This window comes from Cricetulus griseus, chromosome 2, assembly GCF_003668045.3.
Source record: "Cricetulus griseus strain 17A/GY chromosome 2, alternate assembly CriGri-PICRH-1.0, whole genome shotgun sequence".
In the NCBI taxonomy this organism is placed as follows: domain Eukaryota; kingdom Metazoa; phylum Chordata; class Mammalia; order Rodentia; family Cricetidae; genus Cricetulus; species Cricetulus griseus.
Genome location: NC_048595.1, coordinates 154,092,920 through 154,107,624, shown reverse-complemented (window position 1 = coordinate 154,107,624; position 14,705 = coordinate 154,092,920). Strand labels below are relative to the sequence as shown.

The 14,705-nt window shown below is 39.8% G+C and overlaps 1 protein-coding gene across 1 annotated transcript in view; it reads right to left on the bottom strand.

Moving 5' to 3' along the window:
• Nucleotides 1-14,705, bottom strand: part of Nsmaf (neutral sphingomyelinase activation associated factor) — a 56,813-nt gene that overhangs the window by 20,651 nt on the left and 21,457 nt on the right. The window contains exons 7-16 of the mRNA XM_027398896.2: nucleotides 13,623-13,694; nucleotides 13,220-13,267; nucleotides 13,072-13,124; nucleotides 7,621-7,750; nucleotides 5,951-6,022; nucleotides 4,386-4,494; nucleotides 2,465-2,641; nucleotides 716-795; nucleotides 212-302; nucleotides 63-126 (exon numbers count right to left, since the gene is read on the bottom strand). Of these exons, the coding sequence (XP_027254697.1) occupies nucleotides 63-126; nucleotides 212-302; nucleotides 716-795; nucleotides 2,465-2,641; nucleotides 4,386-4,494; nucleotides 5,951-6,022; nucleotides 7,621-7,750; nucleotides 13,072-13,124; nucleotides 13,220-13,267; nucleotides 13,623-13,694 (896 nt within the window). The remainder of the gene's footprint in view (nucleotides 1-62; nucleotides 127-211; nucleotides 303-715; nucleotides 796-2,464; nucleotides 2,642-4,385; nucleotides 4,495-5,950; nucleotides 6,023-7,620; nucleotides 7,751-13,071; nucleotides 13,125-13,219; nucleotides 13,268-13,622; nucleotides 13,695-14,705) is intronic.

Genomic DNA, 14,705 nt, shown 5'->3' with positions numbered 1-14,705 from the left:
AAACAAGCATGCTGCTACATAAAATCAGAAAGTGTTCAATATGGTGAGGTGTTTTATCAAACCTGTTGAACATTCTATCTGCATTATCAAATCTTCCATTCTGTAGACATAGCATATACTCTGGTGCTAGAGGGGGGAAACACAGGGTTAAATCAGACTGTAGAATTATCTGAGAACCCAAGTGAAACTGTGGATGATGTGAGAGCCTTACCAATCCTAACGAGGTAAAAGAGCACATAGCCTGGGGAAGAGTAGTGACTCCCATACATGAACTTTGGCTCCGGCATTTCCTTATATCGAGTCTACAACATAAAACAAACAGCGATGTGTTGACTGTGAGACAGTAGCTGACTCAAGGTGTCAACCCTTAATGGAGATCCTGATACACTGTTCCTCATAGCAGAGGGCCAGTGAGACTGCACATGTGTGACAGTGCGCATTTCTAGGCTTCGGGTGCTGATGGTGCTGACATCCAACAAGACAGAACTAATAGTGTGTGCCTCTTTTGCAGTTTATCAAAGATTATCTTCATGAAAATAATACAAGCAGGTCATGCTTCTACTTCCCAAATTCAAGACAAATACACACAAATAGTTATCCTATCCGCAGGTCATGGCAGGAAATGGCTAAGAATGGGGACTGAGCTTCAGTTACTAAGCAAGCACAGGCCATGATTTGTGAGGCTGCTTCCAAACAATGAGCTCCACACACATACCAGCAGTCTCTCCAGCCGTTCCTGATTTAGGGCTCCCACTGGCTTACTAAGATCTCGGAAGGTTCCAGGATTTGACAAATCTGTAAACATAAACACAGTGGCATGAGCCAAGTTCACACTTGAGTAGTCTGAAATGAGATAAACCCACAAGTAGTAAGCACCTTTGTTATTTATATAGCTGGAGAAAACAAAACTATATTCACTTAAAAGTAACATCTGTAGCATGAGACACCATGAATATAGACTATTTAAAAAAAAGATTTTCTGTAGCAGACTAGATGGGTCTGTGAGTAAGATACCTGCCATGGAGGCTGACAGCCTGAGTTCAATCCCTCGGGCCCACATGGTGGAGGGAGAGAACGGACTTCTCCCATCCAAGTACTAACCAGGCCCAACCCCACTTAGCCTCCGAGATCAGATGAGCTGGGGAGAGTTCAGGGTGGTATGGCTGTAGATGAAACTGAATTCTAACCTTGGCACATGTACACTCACACCCCAACCTCCACACACATACAAAGAAATAAATAACTGTCATTTTAAAGTAGTTTCTAATCAAATACTGAGGAATCCCAATCCAAGTAAAATTACAAAAACAAAATTTTTAATCCATATTCTTCTACTAAGGTTTACTTTCTATGTCTGAATTAGACAGAATATTCTTTTGTGACATTAGAAAAAATTTTTTCTTTTCTGTGTTTTGAGACAGAATTTCTCTGTGTAGCCCTGGCTGTCATGGAACTCACTCTGTAGACCAGGCTGGCCTCAAACTCACAGAGATCCACCTGTCTCTGCCTCCAGAGTACTGGGTTTAAAAGCATATGCCACCACAACCCAGTTATATCAGCAAAATTTAAAAATCAAAGATTAAAGAATTACAAATTATCAAATTTTAGAAACATTATTTAAGGGAAAAGGAAAGTATTGATGCCATAAAAATGAAAGTGTTTTGGTAGTCTTGAATGACAACTTGAGTGGACTGAGAAATCTTAATTAGTAAGATGTTTCTGGGTATGTCAACACTGGAATTTCCTGAAACAATCATATGAGGAGGGTTCTTACCTAAGGAATGGAATAACCCTCTAGTTGATTCATAATATGATGTCAGTATTAAAAGGAGGGAAAAGAGGAGGCAGGGCCTTTGGAGGACAAAAATTACTAGGGCATGTCTTCCAGGCCATATCTTATCCTAGCCCTTTGCTCTATTCTTCCCTGCTTCCTGGCTCTGCTTAGTGTCTTTGCCATGATGCACTGAACCCTTTGAAACCATGGGCTAAAATCAATCTCTCCCCCTATAATTTGATTTTCTCAGGTGTTTTGTTTTGTCATAGTTACAATACAAAAGCCTGAGGAATACTGTTACCTCTCATAATCTGACTATGGATCACTTCCATTTCCCCCTGTGATTAGTAAATGGCTGTTTTTTTTTTTTTGTATTCAAAATTCCAATGTGAATTTAAAATAATAACGAAATTTTCAGTGAGAAATTTAAATATTTCAAAACTTGGCACTTACACATAATAATGGGAAGACTGAATTACAACTATGCACATATTTCCTATGTATAACCTTTGAGAAGTGGTAAATACACATAAAACTATTTATACAATATTTGTCCAATATTTTGAAATGGAAATTGGCAATCTTTAGTGAGCAAACTGAAATGAGTTCTGATTTGGTCCTGTATATATAAAACGAATCCTCCCTTTTGAAAGCAGATTCTCATCAGAACCTATGCTTGACAGTGCTCACCTAACTCCGGGCTGGAGTAGTCATTTATGATCCATGGAAACACAGGGTACTGGGAGAGGTCATTGCAGCTACGGTCAGCCAGGTTGTTGAGGTGGAGTAGGTACTGATAGTTGGAGAGGTGCCCTCGCTGCCACTGCAGCATGTAGCTCTCCGCAGTGTGTTCTGCAACATGGTGTTCTGGGGGAAGAGTCGGAGTGGTCACTGTCCTTCACAGATAACTGGCTAGCTTCTATTTAATGTGACAGAACTAGCTTCCTTAGTGTCTGTTGATTTGTTTTCACAAAGATCCAGGATAAGAAGTTATTAAATATATTGAACAACTATCAAACCACTCCCAAATATTACATAACTTGAACAAATATAAGACCATGGAGTGAACATACAAGTACTATGTGGCAGATGACAATTACCCAATGAATAACACAGAGTTCTATCAAATGTGCTCAGTTTGATGAATTTTTAGAAACCATGGCCACTTGTGCACACTTCCTCTCACTTTTTATGAAGCTAGAACAAAACCATATTGGGCTTAATTAATGTTTTTTTAGATTCTGAAGAGGTGGACTACTGCCAGTTTATCAATAGTGACATATTATCTGTGAACTTGAAAAACACAAAACTGCCAAAGAAAAAGGGATAAAGGATAAACCAGGATAAAGAGGCAGGTTCTCCTGGGAAATAAATAGCCTCTCAGTGAGAACTACAACTTTAGAAAGATCAGAATGACTCAACTGTCCTACAAGTAAATTGGATTTGTTACTTTGTTTAGAAAACACTACTTTTCTGAACCTAACACTCTTTACTGGATGTATCAAGCATCTTGCCCGATGTGTTCTTTCATTATGTATGTAGTCTTAATTCTTATCAAGTTTATAATTAGCTACCAGGAAAAGCTTCAAAAACTGAAAATCTTTTTTTTTTTTTTTTTTTAATTTTTAGCTCTTGGAGTCCTCTGGCAAAGCTTGACCAAACTTAGAAATGAGCTCAGAAGGAGTGGCGGCTGGAGATCAGGTAGAGAGAGGGAGTGGCTTTGACTGCAACTTCAGTATTCACCTTAAAACAGTGAGTTTTCTATTGTGGGGCTCAGAAGACAAAAACAAGCTTATAATAAATCTCTGCTCATTTATTATGTTAATGTAAAGGGCTCAATGAGGGGGAAAATAAGTCTAAGCTACTGTGAGATAAAACAGATTCCTGCTGGAATAAAAGCCTTCCCAAAGAGGAAATTTCAGTTGCAGGAAAGATATACTTTACCACACATCTAGAAATGATCTTACTGCACACTAGACAGAAACCAATTAGGATGTATTAATAAAATCTCAACTCCCATTTAAAAATCATTCTTTTTTAGTGATATGACATTCATGTAAATTAGGAATTTAATTTAGTCATATAGCTTAATAAAACTGATGAAAATGTAGGGGACTTTTATGATAAAGGTGGAGAACTTCCCATTTTCCATGAGGGCTGAGGAGTCATTCCTAATGACAGTAGATTCTATTCCAAGGGTGCTGAGATGAGCACAGAGGGTTTACCTGCTCCTTCCACAGTGTCCTGGCTTTGTGATGAACACCTTAACTAATGATCACAAACATATTCTCCCACCTTAAAAAGACTCAGTTTTGGTTTTCACAAGTTAAATCATGACATGACAAAACTCTCAGGTAGACTGTTTGTAACCCACTCAAGTTGGAGCTCATTAAAATAGAGAAGCATTTAAACATATTCATCAAGAGCTTTTGAAACACACAAATGAGCTATTCCCAAAGTGAATTCACATTTCCCTGGTCTCTAGGATATTCTATCAGAACAAAAAAGTAAAACTATGGCGAAGCAATGTTTCTTCTCTTATTTGCTGTCAGGGCTTCGTAGGACTTGAGCTACCTTTACATGCACAGACAATGAAGTAAGGCCAGCAAACCTAGGTACGTGGCAATATAGAAATAGAGGTCATCTCTGTCTTGAGGCTCATAGAACTTTAGGTATATGTCGGAACACAGGTCATCTTCTGTGCAAAACACTTCCAAGCCCTAAAAATTCAGAAGGAACAAAACAAATAGTCCCATGATCACACTGAAATCACAGAAGTACACAATGGTAAACGTCAGCCAAGCATTAATATGCTTGAGCTTTAGACCTTGCTTACACTTATAATTTGACTCAGGATATATGTCCCTATATTCTCATATATGTTTTCTTACAAACATCTTAAGAACAAGAGATATACAGCAGGCAAATAATGTAATTCTCTTTAGTACCAAATATTGCTAATGAAAATAGCTTATTACTCTGAAATTTAAAATTAGATTGCCAATGAACCCACATTTCTTTCCTACAGATAAATATTTAGCTTTCTTGTGCAAATTGAATAACTATGAAACACAACAAATTAATAATCAAATAACCCATTCAATTATGGTTATTTTAAAGGAAACTGTGAGCTGAATGTCTGTTTTCTTAGTACTAGGGAGGCAGAGGCAGGAAATCTTGAGCTCTGGGGCACCTGGGCCAAGTCTCAAGAGAAAAGAAAGCTGTAAGCTTTGGGGGCATTGTGCTGGCAAAGCAATATGGGAGAAGACAACCAGGAGGGTCCAGATGGGTCCTGGGCTCAAGTTTGGGCCATGGGTATTCACTAGCTAGAGAAGTTAGGGAGTTAATTCCTGGGCTCACAGCTGCTTTATCTATAATGTACAGGGCTGTGGTGGAAATTTGAGAGGGTAAGCAATGCTAATTTCTTCACTTTTACTGACTGTTCTCTATACTGACAGCACAAGATTTTTAATAGTACCTGTTTTTTGTAATTTTCTACTATCGTAAAAAATGGATACAAAATAGGTACCAAAGTGCTTGAATTTTATAAATTAAAAGTACAAAAATGAGCTAGTTATAACCTGCAAAAGAAAATGAATTTATGTTGATATCAGTTCAAAACACCTTGGAACATCTACTCAATAGTGACTAATATCTAAGTTGCATACGTGAGATAAATGTATGAGTGGTGTTTGCATAGTGAGGAGGGGGCGGGAAGAAGCAACTCTACGCTCTAATGGCTGTTTTCTCTATTTCTCTCTAAGATCAGAGGCTAAATTAACTGCTGTGTCTGTATTCCTGTTCTCTGCTGCTGTAGTAAAGAATTACTTTTAAGGATCTTCCCAATGTTTCTCTGAGGCCCGGCGGCAGTCAGCCTGTGGTGGGAGGACTCTGGACTGCCCTGCAAGCATCATTCTAGTCTTAGCCCAGAAGTTCTAAAAATTCAGGAGCAAGAAACTCAAGGACCCTCTAGCCTTTTTGCTCTTTGAACAAAAAATATTTCTGCAACACAACCTCTTACTTCCAGAGCAGAGTTATTCTTCTATCAATCTCTAGCTTCCACATGCTCACATACAGCACAACTGGGCTGTCAGGTCTGAACGTCAATCAGCTGCTGTACTGCAGGTCTGGCAACCACCCACAATGAACTGCACTGCACCCATCAACTGAACTCACCAAAGGCATGAGGCCGTGTCTCCTTTTGTAAATACGCCGGACATCTTGGAGTGTTATCTGGACCACAGGTTTCTTTAAAAAGTACAAAGGCAGTGTCAAGAGTCACCATTCTAACACAATTAGTTGTTCTTTTGTATCTTACAGCAGGGAGGGAAAGAGCCACACATCCTTGCCTTCCCAGGGTGCTGCAGTTGAACACCTAGGAGAGCCCTTGGAACAAATGGTACCTGGTTTCACAGTTTACTCTGACACATCTCCTAATCCTCCTGCGTAAACTCGGTGATATGGTACCCTCATCTTTCAGACTACTACAAGGGTGACTGTGTGGTATGGAGCACTCAAGAAGACTGCTGCTTTAAACATTTATTTATTTCTGTGTGTGTGTGTGTGTGTGTGTGTGTGTGTGTGTGTGTGTGTGTGTGTGTGTGTATGTATGTCTGAATACACCTGTGTGTAAGCGGCTACATGTACCTGTGTACTCATGTGTGAACCAGGAAAAGTTATCAGGTATCCTGTGCTACCACTCTCCACCTATTCTTTGGGGCAGGGTCTCTCCCGACTATCTCCGCCTGGCTCAGGGCTGAGGTGTGGGGCACCATGGGCTCTGTGGGACTAGGATTCTAGCTCTGGTCCTGATGACTGGCAAGCACATGCTCTTAACTGCTAAACTGTCCCTCCAGCCCTGGGCTTTCATGTAAGGTTTGCTTTGTCCTAACAACCTTTTTCCCCCAAAGAATTATGTTTTTAATTTCCTTTATTACAGAGTCTTGAATCTCATAAATTATAATATAAAGCAAGACCTTTAAACCTCATGAATTACAATATAAGGCAAGCCTTTCTTTTTTTAAAGGAAAAAAATCTTTTTGATTCTCTTGAACTTGAAAACAATAGTAAGAAAGAATCAAAAACAGAAAGTACCATGTGCTCAGCTAAAATGCAAAGCTTCTACATCCCTGCTCCCACATAACAGGAAAGCCAGGCTCTGCAACAGTGAGAAAGGCCTTAAAGACCCTAATGCCATTACAGAAGGCTGGCCAGGGCTTTGGGAAGAGATATATGCTCACTGTGTCTCCTGAAGCTGTGCTGCCAGACATTTTCCTATAAGTTTTTGACCAAAAATAGTAATAGTAGCCAACCTCAGAGGACACCATGCCATGTTGCTGGAGGATTTGATCAGTATGTGCCACCACCTAGTGGACAAAATCGCTACAACACCATGTCTGACTTCAATGTAGTGCCAATGACCAGTCGAGAATGTCCAGGGCATACTCTTCCTCCACAGGAAACACTCCCTTGTCCGTTAAAGTGCCCTGTCAAATGGCCCAGTGGTGTGGCCAGAGGGATATGACTTCTACTACTAGGAATAAGGAAGGCCCTTCAGGATGGCTGAATAGGGATCAGAGGAAGCTGCAGTCAGATGAGTGTGCATCCAACCCCGCAGGGCATCAGGAAGTCACACTGCTACCCAGGGCTTCCAAATGACTTTGGCCTTCCCCCCAAAGTGAGGAGGAAGTAACAAAAGCCACGCAAGACAATAACTGTGATATCAGGTCCTGGAAAATCGAGCTGAAAGACAGAAGCAAGCACTGTACATGCCCCGTGACCTACACATGCAGCACATGACCTATGCATGCGGCCAGTGATCTATGCATGCGGTGTGATCTATGTACCGGGTGTCCATTGAGAGGCTGGAAATACAGGTTGGTGTCTGTAATGCACACATGTCCCGGATTTGTCACCAGAGGTGTCACCATCTCAGCTTTGCACTCCATATGTAGCTTTTCAGAAACATTTTGGAACCTGCAAAAATGTTTTGCAGTAAAAGTCAGAAAAGTCAGAAGCTTATCTACTCTATAGGCTTAACCACACTGTAAGTTTGTCTGCTATCTGTCTAAATACTACAATTAATATGAAAAAGGTGGAAATGTAAATTGTCTGCTTAAATAGGTTGACATTCTTTTAGATGGTACAATGGAAGCCCGAATTTTTATTAACATAAGAGATTACATATCACAGAAACAAAATCTCTCCCAAAATGAACAGTCCTGAAGCTACATCCATGTTACATCCTATGTTTACATGGTAAAGAGCTACTTGTAGAGCACAGATACATACCTGTTATTATCCCAGCATGAGGGAGACTGAGGCAGGAGGAACCTGAGTTTCAGAGTAGCCTGGGCTACAGAGCAAGACCATATCCTTATCACATTTACTTTTTTGGGTTTTGAACACATAATTCCAATTACTTAAAGCTCAGTTTGCTTTCCATACATAAAACCACTCAAAGATGCCTTTTCTACTCTTAAAATGTTTAACTAAAAAGAAAACTCTACTTCTGATTTAGTAATTTAAAAAGTAGTACAGAAACAACTAAATTGTCAATATTTTAGGGCAATTACTTGGTTAAAAAACTGGATTAAAAGCAAATCTCATGGCTGGGAGTGCAGCTTGGCACTGGAGTGTATGCTTGTTATGCAGGAGCCCTGGTTTAATCCTGGCTCCAAAGACAAGTAAAGAAAGAAAGAGACAGGACATGACACTGGGTCGAACTTTTCTCTAAGTAAAAATGTGAAAACTGGAAGAGACCCCTGAGGCTTTCACCTAATGATCTCAATCAACTTGTAAGTTGAACAATCCTCATGAGTTCTTAGAACTAACCAGAAACCCAAGGGTACAGACATTTAGAAGGAAGAGACCAACAGGCCAGTGGCAGGCAGAGGGTGGCCTCACAAGAGCAATAGAGTCTGTATGGCAGGACAGTTTGAGAGAAAGGGAAGGAATTCCATAATCATTACTGTCAGCATTACCCCTCTCTCCAGCACATAATGAGCAAGTCAACAAAGCAGTCAGTTAACAACCATCAGGTGAGCTCTATTACAGACACCTGATTCTAGAGCTACTGGAAACAGGAAATATTCACCAAGACTGACCATATACTGGACTATGAGACAAATTCAAACAAACACCAAAAAGACTGATGCATAGAACATATATTCTGATCAAATCCTCAAATGTGTGAAAAGTAAGCAACATATTTCTAATCACCTATGGGTTAAAAAAAAAATGGCAGAAGTTAATTACAAAATGAACAAAAAAGGAACCTGGGCTGGAGCAGCACTTTGGAGGGAGGCTGAGCTAAAGTGCTGCTGTGGCAAAAGAAAGTGATGCCTGCCACTGCAGCTTTGCTCTCAGCACCCAAAGGAAGCTTACCCTGCTCTGAAGAAAGAAATACAAGTGGATGTCAGCTTTAAACTAAACGGCTGGCTAGAAAAATGACTAAGACAAAGGGCATTACTTGAGGTTAATAAAATTGGTAATCCCTTCACAACGCTAAGGGAAAATGGAAAACTAAAAGTATCAACAGAAGGCATAAATACCCGAGACTAAGATAAGTTTGGCTATTAAAAGTAAATGGGCATACATACAGGTAGGACACTTATATATAATAAATAAGTAGACCTAAAAAAAAGTAAACATACTTAACAACATGAAAAACATGTACATTTTCAAAACCCTTTGAGAAAGATTGTAATCTGAATTATGACCTTCTGCAGGATGGGCCTGCAGACTAAGGAGTCGGCTAGAGTGAAACTTCTGGGACCCACATGGTGGGAGGAGAGAACTAACTTGTGAGAGTTGTCCTCTGACCTCCACACATGTGTCAGGGCATGCAAACACCTGTAGCCCACTCTCAACTAAATAAATACATGTTTTACAAGTGTTAAAGGACACTAAGAAAGACATGTCTGATAAGTCAGATAAAATGGACACATTTTTTAAATATACATTTTATCAAAATAGATACAAAAAGGTGCTTGTAAATTATAGTCCTGTATCTAATTAAAAAATAGATAAGCCAGGGCTGAAGAGATGGCTCAGTGGTTAAGAACACTTGCTGCTCTTCAGGACTGGGGTTTGATTCCTAGCACCCATATAGCGGCTCACAACCATCTTTAACTCCAGTTTTAGGGAAACCAAAGCCCTCTCCTGGGCTCCATGGGTACCAGAAATGCACATGGTACGTACTTACATATGCAGGCAAAACATCCATACACATTACCAAACAAACACAAAGAAATAAGATAAATGGATGTGGTGGTCCATATTTCTTTCACAATGCTGAGGAGACTCAAGCAAAATGATTACAAGGTTGAGCCATACAGCAAGATCTTCTCTCAAAATAACAGTAATAATGATGATGGCAATAATAATAATAATAATAATAATAATAATAATAATAATCTCTATCAAGTATAATCCTTAAGAATACTTCATATTTATACAGCTTTATCTGTAAATTATACAAAGAAATGTAAGAAAAGAATACCACCAAGCCTCATTCATCTTGCAAACACGGGATCACAGAACACATCCAAATCCATTCTAAGAGGCCAGTAGAGCCTTATACCAAAACAACTATTAGAGAATGACAGAGCAATGTCCTGCATGTAGACAGATGTGAGAACATCTGATAACATGTCTGCAAGGCAATAGAGAGTGTCACACACCATCTTAAATATTTTTACAAGAATACGGAGTTCATTTAACACTAAAAAAAATCAATATAGTTTATAATATTAACAATAAAGGAGAAAATGATGTCCATAAGTATAGAAAAAACATTTGACAAAATTCTTTACTTTTTACTGCAAAAAACGGTCAGCAAACTAGAAGTGAGCTTCCTCATTGTGACAATGAGTGTTGATGAAAAACTTATAGCTAGTATCATTCTTTAATGACAAACACTAAACCATCTTCCCTCAATATCAAGAACAAGGTAGGGCTTCTGCCCCCAAGATATTCATTAACAAAACCATGCAATGAGATGGCAAGTAGAAAACAAACAGAAATTTCTGTGAAACTGCCCTTGTCCAGGAATGATTACAAACATGAAAATAATATAGATTCTGCTAAAAACCCCCACCTAGGACTCACTCATGCATGAATTTAAAAAGTGTCAGGCAGGGTATAGGGCCAATATTTTAAAAAAAGAAGTTACTATATTTGTATACCAGTAACAAATATTTGGAAAAGAAAATTTCAGTGATATCAAGCAAATACCTAGAAATGTGCTCAAGAAAATACACACCAAATACCTAATACTGGGGAGAGCTCAGTGACAGATGAAGAGAGTTCTACAGACTTCTTCATTTTACAAACTTAAAACCATTCAAAAACTAAAGAAATTTTAGAAAAAAACTTTGGGTGAATATGAATTTGGAGCTATGTGTTAGAAGATATTGCGGCTAATTGGATACCAAGGATTGTAAGAACGTCCCATTAACACATACACACCTAAGTACTGATGGAACACTGCCATCATGTCTTCCAACTTAGTATCAAACAATGTGAAAAATTATATTCAGCATACATATACACTACATAGAGATGTGCCTGTGTATGCACACACACATGCACACACCCAAATCTGCAGTCGCCTAAATGCCTTATCTACAAGGACACATTATTTGCATAGGATACAGCCACCTCCCCTGCAGGTTGAACGGGCATAACTAGATGACTTAGAATAGCTAATGCCCTCCAAGTGCTACACAGAAGCTACCTTATTACACTACTGAGAGGATAATGACAAGAAAAAAAGCTTGAATAAAACAAACACACACACTAGAGCATCGATATGAATATACCAACGACCATGGCAATATCCAAAGCAAACTGGAAAGACATTACCAAATACACCTAGTAAGTCATAGGATATGTGTCCATTATATTATTCTTTCAACTTGACAGAATTTGAACCCTTTCAACATAAAAAGTAGGGAAAATATAGTCCTATTTCTTCAGTAAGAGGCATATCTTCAAAATATGATGAAAGCTTATGCTGGCAAGTTTGCTTTCACTTTGTTAGAAACAGCAAACATGACTAGAATATTTTATTTCACACTGCAAAGACGCCTCCCTAGATCCCTCAGTATAGCATTTCAGGTTCTGGATAAATAAAAACTTTCAAAGTGAACCACTTTTTAATTTTCTTAAGATTTATTTATTTCATTTTATATGTATGAGCTTTGCCCATATGTATGTGCACACATATGCCTGGTGCCCTACCTAGGAGGTCAGATCTCCTAAAACTGGTATTATAGACACTTGTGAACTACAAGGTATCAATAGTTACTGTGAAGAATAAGTAATACAGAAGAATATGAAAATGAAAACATAGGCAAATAGTCCACATCTAAGGCAAGAAATAAACAAGAAACTAGGATAACAAAAATAGCACCATTATTTTCAGAAACTGTATTGCATACTTAATAAAGCAAAGAATCAATGGAAAAACCATTAGCACAGTAAGTATATTTTCTTGGTCCCTGTGGGGAATGATAGGAAAGTACTCAATGCAATTTGAAGGGTCAAAGAAAGACTCTCTTGAAGAACTGACAGCTAAACTAAAATCAGAAAGCCCAGTTAGTCAGAAGCAAAAGACGGACATGCTCCAAGCATGGGAAAACAAGGGCTACAATGAAGGAGAGGAAAGAGAATGGAGCAAGAGAACACAACAAAGGCTTAGAGGGCAGAGAGTAGGTGGCCACTAGAACCTTGCTCCATTTGCAAGCAGCCAGAGCCCAGAACTCATGAGTGCCAATAGTCACCTGGAGCACTAAGCAGTGAGCAAGCACTGCCATAGAAGGCATGGAGGCCATGGCAGCAGGTCACTATAATTTCCAACAGCCAAGTGATCAATGTGTTCTTCACACAGGACACAATTCAGTAAGTCATTAGGTTGTGGGGTGAAGAACTGAGGAAGGAGACTAGCATTGAGAAGATGGCCTGGGGGTTACTATGGTGCATGGGGGCAATCCCAGTAAGGAAGGCACACCAGAGAGTTGGCAGTGGTGGGATGCACAGACTGTCTAAGTAGCAGATGTCAGGAAGGGGAAGGGTAGAGGAAGCTCTGAGAGTTATCATTCTTAGGCAGGCCCATTCCCTAAGATAGCATGTTTGGAATAAGATGCTAGCCATGCTGGGGCTAGAACCAAAGCCTCATACATGTTAGGCAATGCTCCCCACATCCCAGCCCATATCAGTGTTGAGCATGCTAAGACCTGCAGACAGAGCCATTTATTGCATTCTAGTCAGAAAACAAAATCTTGAAATCTTACCTGTTTTTGTCAAATGATGTTCTAGCCAATCGTGACTGCAAGATAGCTGTTATCTATGAGAAGAACCATTTAATAATATGGACATTAGTACCAGTGAGCTGATTGGAAGTTAACTCCTAGTCAGACAGCAATTGTCCAGAACACTTACCATGGCCGTTTGGTCACCAAGTTTGTCAAGACAGGATGCCCTGTGCAACTACAATGTGACAAATACAGACAATTAGTTTCCATGCATGTAACATCAGATAATGTCTTCATAGGCACAGGAAAACACTGATTAGTCTGCCACTTAGTAACAGTGAAGATCACTTCTGATATCTGTGGCTTTTCCTACTTAAGTTTCCAAATTCAAGTAAATCAGCATATTTAGAGAAGTGACAGTTATCTGGGTAAGATAAAATACAAGATTTAAAAGATGGTTTCTAAGCAGATATGTTAGCACATGCCTTTAATCCCAGTTCCAGGGAGGGAGAGGCAGGGGGAGGCCAGCCTGAGCTTCCAGCTCACTCTGCTTTGTGTTCTGTGGGTGTCACACTGAATGGCTGGCTTACCTGTAGCAACGTCTCCACAACATCTTCCACCTTCCCAGAAACCTCCAGTTCAAAGACATACTCCATTTTTCCCTGATGAGGACAGAAGCAGCAACATATCAGCCTGCTGTTTTAAGAGCATCTGCACAGCAGCTGCCAATCTGCATGCTTCTGCCCATGTCCCCAGAACTGAGAAAGTGCGAGCAAGTACAAGACACACGGCTGTTTTGTCACTCCCTGACTTCCATACACCTGCACTCAGTCTGGACTTCCTGTTCTCATTCCCTGAGGGGTGGAGTTAGTTTTATGTTGAGTCTTTCTTCTTGTGTAACATAGACATTCACTCCTCCTAACATTGCATCTCTTTTTGTTTCATTTGTCATGCGATGTTTGCAACTTTCTCTTTTCTTTTATTTGATCCACGGCTGGCTGGAGAATATGCAGTCTAACTGCACTATCTATGGCTTTCCCGGTCTGTTTTCACCTCAGTGTGGTGAGGCAGGGATTTTAACCTTGCCTTTGCTAAGGCTTGCTCTTTTGACCTAACATGTGATGTGTTAGGTCACTATGGCTGGAATGCTCTGTGCTAGCTACATCCATGAATCCACCTGGCCTGTGGTGTTGGCTCCTGGCAGGTGTTCTTTCCGTGTGCTCTTCTCATTGTTGAGTGGGGTAGAAAACTCTCACTGTCACTGTGTTGATACCTACTTCTCCCTCAGCTCCCTCAATATTCGCTCCATATACTGATGTGCCCTCAGGACAGGAGTACATGTACATGATGGCCAACATAACACGTCAACTTCATTGGTCACAATATAACCCCAGTACATCCCAGTAAACAATGTTTCTGCATGTCCATGAGGGAGTATCTGAGTGGCATTAAAACTGAATCACTATACTAAGACGGACTGACCTCTTCTACATAAGTGAGCCTTGTCTGTCAATGTCCAAAGAGAACAAAAGACTACAGATAAAAACTCTGCCTTTGTGATTATCTTCCAGCTGAAACACTGGGCTTCCTCTCTCTTCAAACAGACTCGTCTTATATTGTGGGATCTTCAGAGACTGGATGTCTCAGTATTTATTATCTCCCACATTGGTTCC